Source organism: Pteropus medius, unplaced genomic scaffold (assembly GCF_902729225.1).
Source record: "Pteropus medius unplaced genomic scaffold, Ma_sr-lr_union100, whole genome shotgun sequence".
NCBI lineage: Eukaryota > Metazoa > Chordata > Mammalia > Chiroptera > Pteropodidae > Pteropus > Pteropus medius.
Genome location: NW_024351731.1, coordinates 7,473,799 through 7,487,321, shown reverse-complemented (window position 1 = coordinate 7,487,321; position 13,523 = coordinate 7,473,799). Strand labels below are relative to the sequence as shown.

Here is a 13,523-nt window from a genome sequence, read left to right as displayed (position 1 = left end):
GCCGGGGGCCTTGCCAGCCCCTTCAAGCAATAGGGTTCCGAGGGGAGACCCACCCCGAGCCCCCTCCCTTCCCCTCCAGGGTGCCCCAGGCTTTTTCCCAGCAATAGGGTCGAGGAGACCCAGAACCGAACCTCATCTCCGAGTTAGGTTTCTGAAGACGGGTGGGGTGAGGTAGGGAGCGCCCCCACCTCCCTCCTCTGTGCCCCTGGATCGCGTCGCAGAGACTCAGGTCTTCCCCACCCCTTCCCAAGCCTTCCAGGGCCAGGCCTGCGGCCTAGACGTCCGGGGAGCCGGTGCCTCCCCGGCAGCAGACCGGGGAGGAGCAGGAGGGGAGCCTGCAGAGGTGTCCCTGCTCAGTCTTTGCTGAACCCCGGCAGTGTCAGACGCATTGGGGACCCGGGAGGGGGGCGGACAGCGGTACCCATTTCCCTCGGGTTCCTACTGGGGGCTCAGTCTGAGCCGCTCTCTTACCCTCGCCTCTCATCCTCTGCCAAATCCGAATTCTTCCAGCCCAGCTTCCCGGGCTCTGTCCTCCATAACGAATATAATGACGCATATCGAATCGCATGGACTTATCCGACCTCCTCAGACCCCAATCCCGCCCCGCCCCGGGGCCCTCTCCCTCGTACCCGGGCATTCGGTGTTGGAGGACACGTTGCTGGGGCCCGGCAGGCAGGCCTGGGCACGGCCCTCTACACACCTCTCTGTATTTGCTTTGCGGGTAAAGCCCCCTGGGGGGTTGCGGCTGCGTCGGGTTTCTTTCTTTCTGTACTTTGTACGTTTTATTTCTGAACGGATTGCACTCGGGTCAGGGAAGGGGCGCTGCGGCCCCATCCTTCCCGCCGACGCCGGGGGCTTGGGATGTCCGGGATCCACTTTCCCCGTCCCCGTCCTCGAACCCCGCCCCCGCCAGGGCTCCGCCCCCTGGGAGCCTCAGGCCCCGCCTCTCAGAGGCCGGCCCCTCCCCTGAGCCCCAGGCCCCGACCCCACTCTGTTGCCAACTTTCGCCCGTCTATGCCAAAGCCTCGGCGGCGACTCCGCTCCAAGGGCCCGCCCCATTGGCCGCCGCCTTTGTGACGTCACTGCATGCAGCCCCAACCCTCCTCCCGTCCCTTCCCGGGGCTGCCCTCTCCCTCCCCGTCTTAGTTAGTCCGATGCCGACTATAGAGCAATAATGCGCACTGCATGCGAAGCTGCCGCCGCCTCTAGAGTTACTGAGAATCAGGTATCCCCCTGCCCTACCCACCCCATAGGCCCCTAGATCAGGGACGCTGCGCGGGGCCGGACGCGCAGACTTTCTTCCCCCTTCCGACTCCCTACGCCCTTTCCCCCCCACGGCAGAGCCGGCGGTGTAATGGTTCCAGGGGCAGGGGCGGGGTGGTTGCCCCCAAGACCCCTCCTTCAGTCGTTCATCACGCACCGACCGTTCATTGGTACGGTACCTACTATGTGCCAGGCCCACTGCGGCGACCTGCGGAGAGTGCATATTCGTGAGAGGCGCGAGATGGGAATGGGTGCGCCAGGATATAGAGAGGCCCGGTTCGTAGGCCCAACCCTGCGCCCCTCCTCCCCACCGCAGCACTAGAGTCTAGTGCTGGGCTCAGTCGGGCTCTGCCTTTGACTTGGGCTTGGCGTTCTCAGCTCCGGTGGCACAGACCTGGGTCCCCACGGACCAGCGCCACTAGGGCCATCCATACCTAACCCCAGTTCTCCTTTCCCCTGGCTACCAGCTCTGCCCTGTTGGGCCAGTGCCCAAGGCCAAACGGAAAGGTGAACGCTGGAGAGTATGACCTGGCTAGTCCCATCCCCTTGGGCACCAAGCTCCGCTGCCGCTCAGCTGCACCCACAGGGGCTGACCCGAGGGTCCAACAAAGCAGGGCCCACATCCCAACCCTCCACACCCCAGCTTGGAACCCACACAGCTCCCAAGCGGGGGCCTGCCCGCCTGTGTCGGGCACACCCGCATGCACACGCGCACACAGGCGTCCCGCCCTTACCCCACGCCTGTCTACCTACCTAAGGAGAAGACCGGAGGGCTGTGGGCCGGCCAGGGTCTCCCGCTTCTCCCCACACCCCGCCGCCGTGGAAAGCCATGGGCCCCCTCCTGCCCCCATAACTAAGCAGCACAATAACCGACTTAGCGAATTCAGGTAGAAGGAACGTTTAGGTAGCACCTATTTTGTACTGATTCTACAAGTAGGGCCCGAGATGCGGGGGCCCTCGGGTGGGGGCTGCGGCCGCCGGCCCGCCCCGCCCCCACCCCCGCCTGCGCCCCGCCGCCTTGTACATACTCCCACCCGGAACAGGCCGGGATTTTTACTCGGGCCGCGCCCCTCTTCCGCCCCCGTTTGGGGCGGGGCCGGCCGGACAGACGGACGGACGGACAGACCTCCTTCCTAAGCACAATAGCACCAGCTCCCCGGAGCGCCGCACCTCCACGAGGAGAATAAATGCCACTCTTGATAGAACTTGGAGTGTCGGGCTGATGTATTCAGGGGTGGGCCCGCCAGCAGGGGGGTGCTGGGGCGTCCCCCACCCATCCTCCTGAGGCACCTCAGAGGGAGCAGTGGCAGCCTGCTCGTGCAATAGAGCCATTTTCTACCCAGGAAGGTGGGCTTCACAAGCCAAGTCCCAGGAGCAACCCCCTGTGGTAGGTGAATCTACTTTGTGCCAGGAATTAGGGGATTAAGGGACTCCAGCCTGAACTCAGGCCCAGCCCAGGGCTGATCTAGAAAGGACCAGAGTAGGTACAGCAGGGCCGGCCGTCCTATGGCCATAGGTGACCCCACTCTCCCTGTAGGGGCTCCTGCTGCCTGGGCAGGCCTGACAGGCACCAGCAAGCCCTCTCAAGGCCATTGGAGAAAATGGGGGTGGCAGAGGGTGTGAGGTCTGGTCCTTTCCTGCAGCCTGCTGCCCACATCCTGACCTGCAGAGTAGGGGGATGTGTTATCCCACTGTCTGAGGAGGCCTCCATGGATAGCTGGGCCAGGCTGGTTCTGGGGAGGAGGTGTCCGGAAGGCAAAGAGGCTTCCACATCCACCGACAGCCCTCAGGCTCTGCAAAGGATGAGTCAAACTGAGGAGATGAGGGGCAGGGATGTGCTGGGTAGGCACAGCCCAGGGATGGGGACCTCTACTCCAGCAATGCCTCTTGGCACCCAGGTTGCGTGCACGAGCTGAGTGGCCCCAAGTCTTTAGAGGCATGTGATCAAACCAAGTCAGCTTGGGGCCAGCACAGCTGCCCAAACCTTGGCAGGTGACAAGCCCACCTAGACTCTATCCTGTGGACAGCAGGGGAGCCTGACCTGCAGCAGGTCACAGCCGGTGGGCCTGCTGCTCAGGGTGGCTCACATGGAGGTGGGTGCCCCCTTCTGGGAGCACTGTCAATGGTAACACACCAGGTGTGAAAGCCCCTGCTTTTGGGGAAGAGGTCAGTGACTAAGCCCCCCTGCTCAGGTATCCTTGACTTTCACTGTCCCCAGGTGGGGTAGGTGTCATAGCCCAATTTGCATATGAAGAATCAGGGAAGGAACCCTCTGCCTCTGCCCTAATACCCCACCCACCCTACCCCCAGATTCACTTGAACAGGGAGGAAAGCTCCTGGTCGCTGACTTCTTCCCAGGCCTCCACAGCTTCCTGTCTCACTGGCGCTTTATGCTTCTCCAGGACTCTGTGGGGTGGTGGGGGCGGAAGGACGAAGGCTGCCTCCCGGAGGCCTGGGACGAGACCCCCCTGCGGTCTTTACAGGTGTCCATGGATGGGACTTTGCTTCCCAGAGGATGGACAGCACAGGCGGCTGGCTACCCTGTCCCGGCCCCCCTGGTCGCACTCCTCACCAGCTTCCGTGACCTGCCCATGGCGCTTCCATCCTGAAGTCAGCCGGAAGCCCTCTCTTAATCCCGAGCCCTTCCCAGCCCATTAGTCTGCCAGGCCTGCAAGGGTCTTTCCTCACCCTGGGCCGGGGCCCCCCTAATCTGTAGCTGCTCCCGGCTGGGAGATCCCCGCTGAGCTTTCTTCGACAACCACCCACGCACATTTAAGTCCTCAACCAATCCCACCTTAACCTTTCCTCTGTGCCCTGGTGCACTGGCCCACACCACGCCTTGGGTCTTGAGGTACTGGGACAGGGTGTGGGGAACCTGAGATCGGCCCCGCCCTCCTTTGGGGTTCTCGGTCCTGCTCTGCCTCTCCGTCAGGGCTCACCTTCCTCTCGCAGGCCCCGCCCCTGGTCCCGCCTCCCTTCCAAAAGCCCCCGCCCCACGCCGGTACCGAGGCTCTTCCTTATTGGTGTGCTCACAGTCCGTGCCTTCCCATTGGCTCGCGGCCTGTTCTCCTCGTTCTCAACCTCAGTGCGGGAACATTGGCTTCCCCACGGTCCCCCGCCGCATCGGTCCTGCCTGGTGGCCCCCGGTCCATTGTGGTCACCTCACTCCCGCCACCACTTGCCAGCCGACGGCTTGGAGCCGGGACGTGGACATAGGCAGCTGCATCCAACACGACCCTTCACTCCGCATTGGGTACTGCGCTCAGCCTTTTCGGACCTACTGGCAGCCTGAGCCTTCAATCTTCTCCTTTACCAATCGGTTTGCCAGCCCGGGCCGGCCCGCTAGTTCTTGGCTTTGTATTGGAGAAGAGCAAGGCCAGAAGGCGAGCAGGGACACGTGGGTCCACGTGCAGAGCCTCTGGGTTCGCTGCCGGGGAGACGGAGACGGAGTGGGGAGGGAGAGAGGAGGCATGGCACAGCACCTAGGGCTCACCTCTACGCTACAGGGACAGGGTCCTCTCCTTCGTTCGCCATCCCGTGCGACCAGTACTGAGGAAGGCCTAGCTCCGCCTGGCCCGGGCCGCCCAATGAACTGACTAACGTTCTGGGAGACTGAATAGGAGACAGGGTGGGTCCTGACTCACCGAGGTTGGGCCATGTGGTCACGCGCAGGGGTGGCGGGGGAGGGAGGAGGGTTCTCTCCCATCCTGTCAGGGTGGCCCCTTTGGCAGGCTACTCAAAGACACTTGCTTGGTAGCCCCAGACTGCCAGGTAGAGATGCCAGGCTGGCATCAGCCCCAGATGGCCCATGGGCAGCAAGAGTGTGTCACCTGGGCGTTGTTGGTGGAGGTGGTGGATCAGGGGCGAGTCTGGCGGGAAAGCTTTGGTTGAAGAGAGGTTGCTGACTTCAGGCCGAGCCTCTTGATTTTTTTGCTTCCAGAGAAGGGCTCTTCTCAGCCCTGCTCATCTCAGGGCAGTGAATGGCTAATGGGCTCTGCTGCTACAGGTGTTTCTTGGGTAAACCAGGCCTGATTCCCCAGTAAACGCTCAAACCCCGAGATCCAGGACGCTCACACTCCATGCCCTGTGTGCAAGATGTATGTCAAGCTAAGGTGGGACGCGGACTTGCCCGCTCGCAGGTCGCACCTTGCAGTTGTTATAATGGATTAGTTGCTTTGTTTAACATGACGGGGGTGTTAGCAAGGGCTGTGCAATGACACAGAAGCCTCTGGGTCCCCGCGATCCGGCACGCCAGGTTCCCCAAGCCCTGACTAAACTGGCCCAGGTAGGAAATGGTGGAGGCTCTGCCGGTCTGCGGACTTGGGCCGAAGGGAGGCCAGGTGAAAGAGGCGTGCTAGGGCGCGGCCATCCCGGGTGCGGCACTGTCACTCTACCTGCGCCAGGCCCTGGGAGTCAGCCGACAGGGTGGGCGTCCCTGGGACACGAGGCCTGGGGCCTATCTCCCGCTGCAACCTCTGGCCTGGCGCTTGTCTAAATAACCTAAGCCGAGGAAAAGCGGGTGTCTGCGGTGGTGACGACAGCCATGCTCTGCGTGGTGCGCACTCGGAAACCAACGCGCTGGGTGGTAGGCGAGGCGAGTCCCCGTGGACCCGACGGTAACACACGACGCGTTTCATAACTGACCTCCATTCCCACCCTCCGCGCCAGTGTTTATAGAATGGGATGTGAGGCAGGCAGGCGGTCGGGCGCAGGGGACCCGCAGCTACCAGGAGGCCCGCGCGTCCGCGGAGACGCGGAGGCGGCGCCAGGAGACCACGACTCCCAGGATGCCGCGCGCGGGGCGACAGCAACTCCCAGGGTGCCCCGCGCGCCCGCGGACTACAAATGGGCGCGCGCCGCCGCCGCCGCCGCCGCCGCGGTCCGCTAGTTAGCGGCTCCCGGCGTGACGCGGTGGCTGGCCGCGGGCGGACCCGGCGGGCGCGCGCTGATTGGCGGCGCGGCCGGCGCGCGGGCTACGGCGGCCGGCAGGGGGCGGTGGCGGCCGTTGGCCTTGGGTCCGGAGGCGAGGCAGCGGGCCTCGGGCGCTGCGAGCCCGGCGGTCCAGGACTCGGCCGCGGCAGGGTGCGGGTCGAGGCCATGGGTGACCGCGGCGGCACGGGCAGCTCCCGGCGCCGGAGAACGGGGTCGCGGCCCTCGAGCCAGAGCGGCGGTGGCCCAGCGGCGGCGGAGGAGAAGATGCGGGATGTGGACGCCGGAGGGGACGCTCCGGCCCCGGCCTGGGACAAGGACAAGGACGAAGACGCCGACGTGGGCAGCGACCCGTGGGATCTGAGGTAGCGGTGCGATTCACCCATAACCTCTGAACCCCGCCCCGGGCTCCCGTGACCCTCCCCGGTCCCTCAGGCATGGCCGCAGCAGCTCGGGGTCCGAGTCCGAGAGGCTGGCTCCCGGACTTCGCGTGGACAGGTGTGCTCCTTGGGTCCACACAAGGAAACTGAGGCTTAGGGGTGGGGTGTCGCCTGCTGCGGTCTCCGAGGTGGGGGTCACAGAGGGTAACCGGTCGCAGCCCAGCTTCCAGACCCTCCTCCATCTGCACACCCTTAGGTGGGTCCTGAGGCTCTTTCCCAGGGTGAGCCAGGAGCCTGGGGCCCTAGGAGGGCTGGTTCCAGCCGTGCACAAGTTTTCTGTCTGGAAGGCTTGGAATGGATCTAGGGCTTGTGATGAAGGGGGTCCCTCTTGAGGGCTATGAGGGGTGCCTTGGGGGTAGAGGGGGGTGGGTCAGCCTGGGAGGGGCCAGCAGGAGACTGGGACTGCCTGAGGACAGGAGCAGGGAGCAGTGAGGCTTTCCCCTCTGTGCAGATGAGAAATAGGGGTCCCTTCCTTTCCTGGCTCCTTCGTCCCTCACCCAGTGCTTGGCTGGCCTGGAGCCCTGCTTCTCTTACCAGAACAAGTATCTGCTGTAGGGACAGAGCTGGGTCCTGGTCCGGGTACAGGAGAGGGGCTTGAAGTGGGCACACCCACCGGTGGGCACCCCGCTTAGCTGAGGGACTGACAGGAAGGGGCGGGGGGAGCAAGCTCAGGCTGATGGGGAGGACCTGGCCCGCCTGGACATTGGCCCCTTCCTCCAAGCTGGCCCCAAGCTATCTCTTTGCCACCCTGCATCCCTTCCCTCACTCTGGCCTTCACCCTGGGCCAGGGCCCCCGGGAACTTTGGCTTCGGGAGCAGCTTCAGGGCTAGAGATTATCAAGGAGGAAGTGGGCAATCGGTCAGTTGGCTGGCAAAGATTTGCTCTCTCAGTAAACAAGAACAGGGGTTTCTTCACTGGGCACTATGGGGCCAGGGCAGGCCAGGGCAGCTGGGGTGCAGGCACTGTCCCTGTCCTCGGTGTGCTCACAGTCCACCTGGGAGATAAGAGCGTCTCAGCACTGAGCAGTGTGAGCAAAGGTCAGACCCGCAGTTCATGGAGGTGCCACCGGGGAGGAGGGCGGTTCCAATGAGAGGGATGCTTGCTTCCAGAGGGGCGCTGCTGAGGGAAGCTGCAAAAGAACAGGAGGGTTCCAGAGCCCCCTCTGCTGATCCCCAGAGTTGTCCTCTCCAGGAGGCAGGGGCATGGCCAGCATGATCTCTGTCTGGAGGGGGTGGGAATTGGGGGTCCTATTATGTGAGATGGGGTGTGCCAGCTTAGGCCAAGCTGCCACTGGAAGGGACAGTCACTTTCCTGCTCCGCACCGCCCCGGGGTGCTCAGTGAGAGGGAGCCCTGTCTGCTCACAGTTGAGGTCTGGACCCCTGGGCAGAGGAGCAGTAGGTGGCAGGATGGGTCTGCCTGGGTTTGGAAGGGGGAGCTGGTGGTCAGAGTCCTTCCTGGTTGGCAGGACATGCAAGTTATGTGTGCTTGTCCTTCCAACCTGGATACCACAAGGTTCGAGGTTCCCTGGGGCTTCGGCCGTGATCTGCGGGCCGTGGTCTGGGGCGGCGGAGCCTGCCTTGCTCAGGCTGTCCTCCTCGTCACCCCGCCTCCTCCTTGCTTGGTGCCTTCTCTTTCCTGCTTCCTCCTTGCCCCACTTCCTGCACTTCCTGCTCACCTTGGCCGGGTGTGGCAGCCACGCTCCGGGTGTGAGCTCATCTCCTCCAGCCTGGGCGTAGCTGTGGGGCCGGAAGGAGCAGTCACCCCTTTCTTCTTGGCCTTGTGGCTCACTCCTTCCCGGTGCTCCACACCCTCTCTGCACCCAGGACTCCTGGGGCACCCTCTGGCCCTGGTTCATGGGCACTCCAGGCAGGGCCCTCCCAGGGCGTCTGTCCCTAGCGTGTCTTCTGTCTCCCCCTCTCCAGTAGGTCTGAGGATGTGGGGGGCACACTCAACCACCCGGCACCACAGGGCTCAGTCCAGAGGCTGGGTGGAGGCAGTGCCCGCTGGCACCCCGCTCCCTCTTTGCTCTGCTTGGTCAGGAGCTGGGCTGTGTGGTCCCAGGGGTGGTCTGCACTTGGAGGCTATGCCTCTAGGCAAGCTTTGAGCCTCGGCGAGCCTCAGTTTCCCCGTGTGCCTGCCTCCTGTGTGATGTGAGGGTTGAGGTGACACACACGATAAGTTGGAATGGCCCCGCTGGCGGGGTCTGCCTGGGGAGGGGGTCTGGGACTGCTGCAGGGCACAGAGGCGTGGACAGCCCCTGCAGTAGGGGAGAGGGTGACAGAGAACTCTGGCAGTGGTGGCCAGATCCCATGCAGGGTGCCTTCTGGTCCACTGCTGCTTACTGCATTGGCAGGGCTGGACCTTCGTGGGAATTGGTGGATGATGGGTGCCCTCCCTGGGCCGGGGCCGCTGACCTGTGGGGGGCCTAAGGGGTAGGTGTGGGAGGGCTGCGGAAGGTCCGAAAAGGCTTCTACAGCGTTATTTGGCGTCAGATTGGAAAACAACACCCTTTCTCCACCCTCATCTGCGTCTTAGAGATTGCCACAGATAAAGCTAGCACAGTCCTGCTGGCCTGAAGGGGCAGGGGTCACCTCGTTGTGAAACGGCCCTCAGGGGCGCTGAGCCCAGCGTGGATGTGCAGATGCTGATTGGCAGGCTGGAGCACGAGTCAACTTTGGGATGGTTCTAGTGAAAACTACTGGTCTTGAACTTAGGGGAGGGGGCTAGGGACAAGCTCAGGGGCCATCCTCTCTGGGGAGTTGGGCCTTGGATCCCTGCCTGCCTTGCAGAAAGGCAGGTGCAGAGTCTCGGGGAGAAGAGGGCCTGGGGTGGGGCTCACAGCCTCACCGTGAGGCCAAGGCAAACTGGAGGATGGGTGCAGGGAGGCCAGGCCTGTGACCGGGAGAGGCGGGTGACCAGGTGCGGAGCAGACCTGGGTCTGGGGGCGCACAGCTGGCCTGGTGGCACTGCCCTGAATGAAGAGTGCTGAGCAGCACCTCAGCCTCCTGGCCCCTCCCTTCCTGGGTGGGGCCGTCTGAGTGTTGACTCCAGCCAAAACCAGGCTTGCCACAGTGACTGGGCCGGCCCTGAGAGGGCACCTGTGCCATGCTGCCCACTTCCCCTACCTGGGCACCTCCTGAGGCAGGTGGAAAGGGAGGCCCTGGCCTCCAGAACCGGAGGCTTTGCTCAATGTCCTGTGAGGCTTCCTGCTGGCATGGCCGCGGGGGTGAGGCGGGGGCGCAGCTGGTGAGCGCCCTGCGGCCCTCCTCCACCGTGTGCCACCCCGAGGGTCAGACAGGGATATGCGCGTGCCTCTGCCTGCTGCTGTGGGAGACCCTGCTGCCAGGCACCCGACCCAGGCGGGTCCCCCCTCAGCACCTCAGCCCGGCAGGAGCGCAGCGCTTACTCACCGGTGCTTGAACTGGCAGAGGTGACAGTTTCTCAGAGCAGTTGGAGGCCACACAGGTGCACATCGGGCCGCGTGCTCGGCTGGCCCTTGCTGTGGTGCCCGTGCCCACTCAGCCCTGCGTGCGCCGAGTGTGGGGAGGAGGTGGCTTGAGGCGGGTGGGAGACCATCAGCTCACTGGGTGGTGAGGTGGATTTGCCCCTGCCCTACCTCTGCCCGGCATCACTAGGTGGCCCAGGTCTCTGAGGTGGGCTCTTTCTGTGGGCCCATTACCACTCCACAGCCCAAGGCCTCTGGGGAGCGAGGCTGGGCTCCTGGGCCGAGCAGGGCCAGCTTGTTCCTGTCCATGGCCTGGCCCTGCCCGGAGCCTGGAGGGGCAGGCCCCAGGTGGTCGTGAGAGCTGGCCCCTGGCTGGCCCTCCCTCCCGCGAGTGGGCATAGGGCGAATGCTGGGAGTCTGGGCCCAGCTGCCGCGCTGGATTCAGCTGGGCTCTCAGGTGTCTGCCAGGGCCCGGACCTGTCCTGGACTGGGAGGTATGGGTGGCTTTTGACCCTACCAAGGTTCTCACTGTCCCCTGCCCTGACAGGTGCCACCGCATGCAAGATTCCCTGTTCAGCTCGGACAGTGGCTTCAGCAACTACCGTGGCATCCTGAACTGGTGTGTGGTGATGCTGGTGAGTCACACGGTGGTGAGGGAGGGCGGGGCTCAGGCTTTACTGGAGCACCAAGCTTGTGTGGCTAGGGTGCGTGGGGAGGGACTGGTGGCAGTCCCTGCAGGAGCCACGTACTGAGGCTCCCATGGGCCACATTCTAGACTCTGGTCCCTCTCAAATTCAGGAGAGGCTGCAGAGGGTCATGGGGGAGGCCTTTGTGCTGTGGGCTGTGGCTTTGCTGGGCGGGTGTGGGAAAGTAGGGAGGAGTGGACAGGATGGGCGCCTGGCCCTGGGCCGGCGGACTGGGTGACTGTGGACAGGGCACCCGGTGGGCCCAGTGCTTCCCTGGCAGCATGTGTGGTCTCGGGTCCAGGAAGAATTCTCTCTGCTCTTCTGAATGGTGTCCCTGGCTGCCTGGCCTGGGTGCCGGGCCTGGGGTGAACAGAGGTGGGAAGATGGCGCCTAGGCTGGGCCCAGCAGCCCAGGCCACGGTTCTGCGGGCCCCCAGCCCCTCTCCTTTAGCCTGAGTCCTAGCGCCCCCCAGAGGTATTAGATGGGATTCTTGCCTCCCCCTCACCCTGTGGCCTGGCTGAGGACCCTGGCTCTAGGGTCCAGTTCTGTCTGACACCTTGTGGGGGTGGGGCCCAGAAGCAGCCGTAATCCAGGACTCAAAAGAGCAGCATGCAGGGCAGGGCAGGGGACAAAGGCCTATTTGAGCCTGCTTCCCACCACTGAGGGCTGATGTGGCCCAAAGCTTTCAACCCTCACCCCGATATGCCTGCCGGTCTCTGGCATGGCTCCCATGCTATGTGTGTAGAAGGGGCTCCAGGCACACCCATTACTCCCTCTCTGTGGTCCCAGGAGGCGCCCTGGGGAGCTGTGGGGAGACTGGCTGAGCAAGGAGACGTCATCAGGAGAAGTCATTCCTGGCCCGCGCAGGGCAGGCCCTCAGTAGCCCGGCCAGCATTGTGTGCTCTCTGTAGCCCCTTGGGCCTGCCTGTCCTTTGGCACTGCCCGAGATCCTTTCCCCTGCTTCTGGCGCCTTTGCCATTCCCCACCCTCGCCACAGACGGGCACCCTACGCTTGGCTCTGTCCTCTATGCTCCCTATGTGGCCTGTGCCTCAAGGTAAGCGCTGTGGATTAGCAGCGCTGGCTCCTGCCTGATGTGGGCTCGCAGGACAGGCCACCACTGGTGGGGTGACAGTGTGGGGCCCTGTGTGTTCTGGCAGGAGGCCGGCGAATCAGACTTGTGGCTGGGGAAGGAGCCCTTACATCTCTGAGCTTGTCGCCTCCTCATGAAGCCTTCCTTGACCACCCAGATAAAGGACCCCAGCAGTGTCCCTTTGCCAACATCAGGGTTCCACAGAAGCTACCATGAGCCCTGTGTAGGGCCTGTGCCTGGTGGTGTGGGGGAGGAGGTTGCTGTCCCTGCAGAGGGAGCAAGCCTTGCCCCAGGCTGGAGCTGTGAGCCGCTTTGATGGGGCTCTATCCTTGGAAGCTGCTTTGGGGCCAAGTGCCTGGGCTTGGAGTGTGGCAGCACCAGCTGAGGCCGCTGCGCTCCACGGCCGGTGCAGCCCTGGCCCTCGGCTGGCTGCCGTCAGGACTGGCTAGTGGTTAGGACGCTGCCCCGGGCGTGGGGAGGCTGCTTCCTCAGCAGCTGTGGCCTTGGGGCCCTCTGCAGCTCCACAGGGGCAGATGAGGGCTGCTGGGCAGCTGTCCCTTCTGCTGCTGCGGATGGTCGTGAGGAGGTGCCTGGTATTGGGGTTGGAGCCTCGTTGGTGTGACCAGGGAGAGTAGTGCATCTTTCCGCTTGGTTTGGGGTCACACCAGCTGGGCCCACAGGACTGAGGCTGCTGTCCAGGCCTAGGGATGCTGTCCCCACGGGTACTGGGAGGGGTTGGGGCGGGTGCACGGGCTAACGGGGTGTGTCCCCTCTCTTGCAGGTCTTGAGCAATGCCCGGTTGTTTTTAGAAAACCTCATCAAGTGAGTGTCGTCCCCAGGGCCTGGCCCCGCCCCTGAGGCCCCGCCCCTTCCCTGCTGACTCAGCCCTCCCACCAGCTCAGACCCTCACTCCCACCCCCAGGTATGGCATCCTGGTGGACCCCATCCAGGTGGTGTCCCTGTTCCTGAAAGACCCCTACAGCTGGCCCGCCCTGTGCCTGCTTATTGGTGAGCTGGGCGCTGAAGGGGGTCTTGGGCTGGGGACAGGTCAGACCTGAGCCTGAACCGGCCCTTTGCTTCTTCCGTCCTCAGTGGCCAACGTCTTTGCTGTGGCCGCGTTCCAGGTGGAGAAGCGTCTGGCAGTGGTGAGCAGCGCCCTTGCGCCCAGCAGCCTTTCCCCCGGGGGGCCCTTTGGGGGTGGGCTCTGGCTGAGTGCTGCTCCCCCACCCTAGGGCGCCCTGACAGAGCAGGCAGGGCTGCTGCTGCATGTGCTCAACCTGGTCATCATTCTCTGCTTCCCGGCAGCCGTGGCCTTCCTGCTGGAGTCCATCACTCCAGGTGCCCCCCCATCCCACCCCTGGCCCAGCCTGTCTCGGGTACCACAGGAGAGATGTAGGCCAGCCACAGGGGCTGCCCATGGCCCTCCTGTGTGGGTGTGGAGGCCATGGCCTGAGCCTGCCTCTCCTGCAGTGGGCTCCGTGCTGGCTCTGGCCGTGTACACCATCCTCTTCCTCAAGCTCTTCTCCTACCGGGACGTCAACCTATGGTGCCGACAACTCAGGGCTAGGGCCAAGGCCAAGGCCAAGGCCAAGGCCAAGGCTGGTGAGAGGCTGCCTGGGGCTGAGGCTAGAGCCCATGCCTGCCGTGGGGAGGGAGTGGACCTGGGCA

The 13,523-nt window shown here is 64.1% G+C and overlaps 1 protein-coding gene across 1 annotated transcript in view; it reads left to right on the top strand.

Moving 5' to 3' along the window:
- The first annotated feature begins 6,105 nt into the window (after positions 1–6,105).
- The window catches only part of DGAT1 (diacylglycerol O-acyltransferase 1), a 9,766-nt gene continuing 2,348 nt past the window's right edge, over positions 6,106–13,523 (top strand). Inside the window, exons 1-7 of the mRNA XM_039846218.1 lie at positions 6,106–6,557; positions 10,626–10,713; positions 12,637–12,677; positions 12,778–12,863; positions 12,948–13,000; positions 13,088–13,193; positions 13,326–13,520. Of these exons, the coding sequence (XP_039702152.1) occupies positions 6,109–6,557; positions 10,626–10,713; positions 12,637–12,677; positions 12,778–12,863; positions 12,948–13,000; positions 13,088–13,193; positions 13,326–13,520 (1,018 nt within the window). The 5' untranslated portion in view covers positions 6,106–6,108. The remainder of the gene's footprint in view (positions 6,558–10,625; positions 10,714–12,636; positions 12,678–12,777; positions 12,864–12,947; positions 13,001–13,087; positions 13,194–13,325; positions 13,521–13,523) is intronic.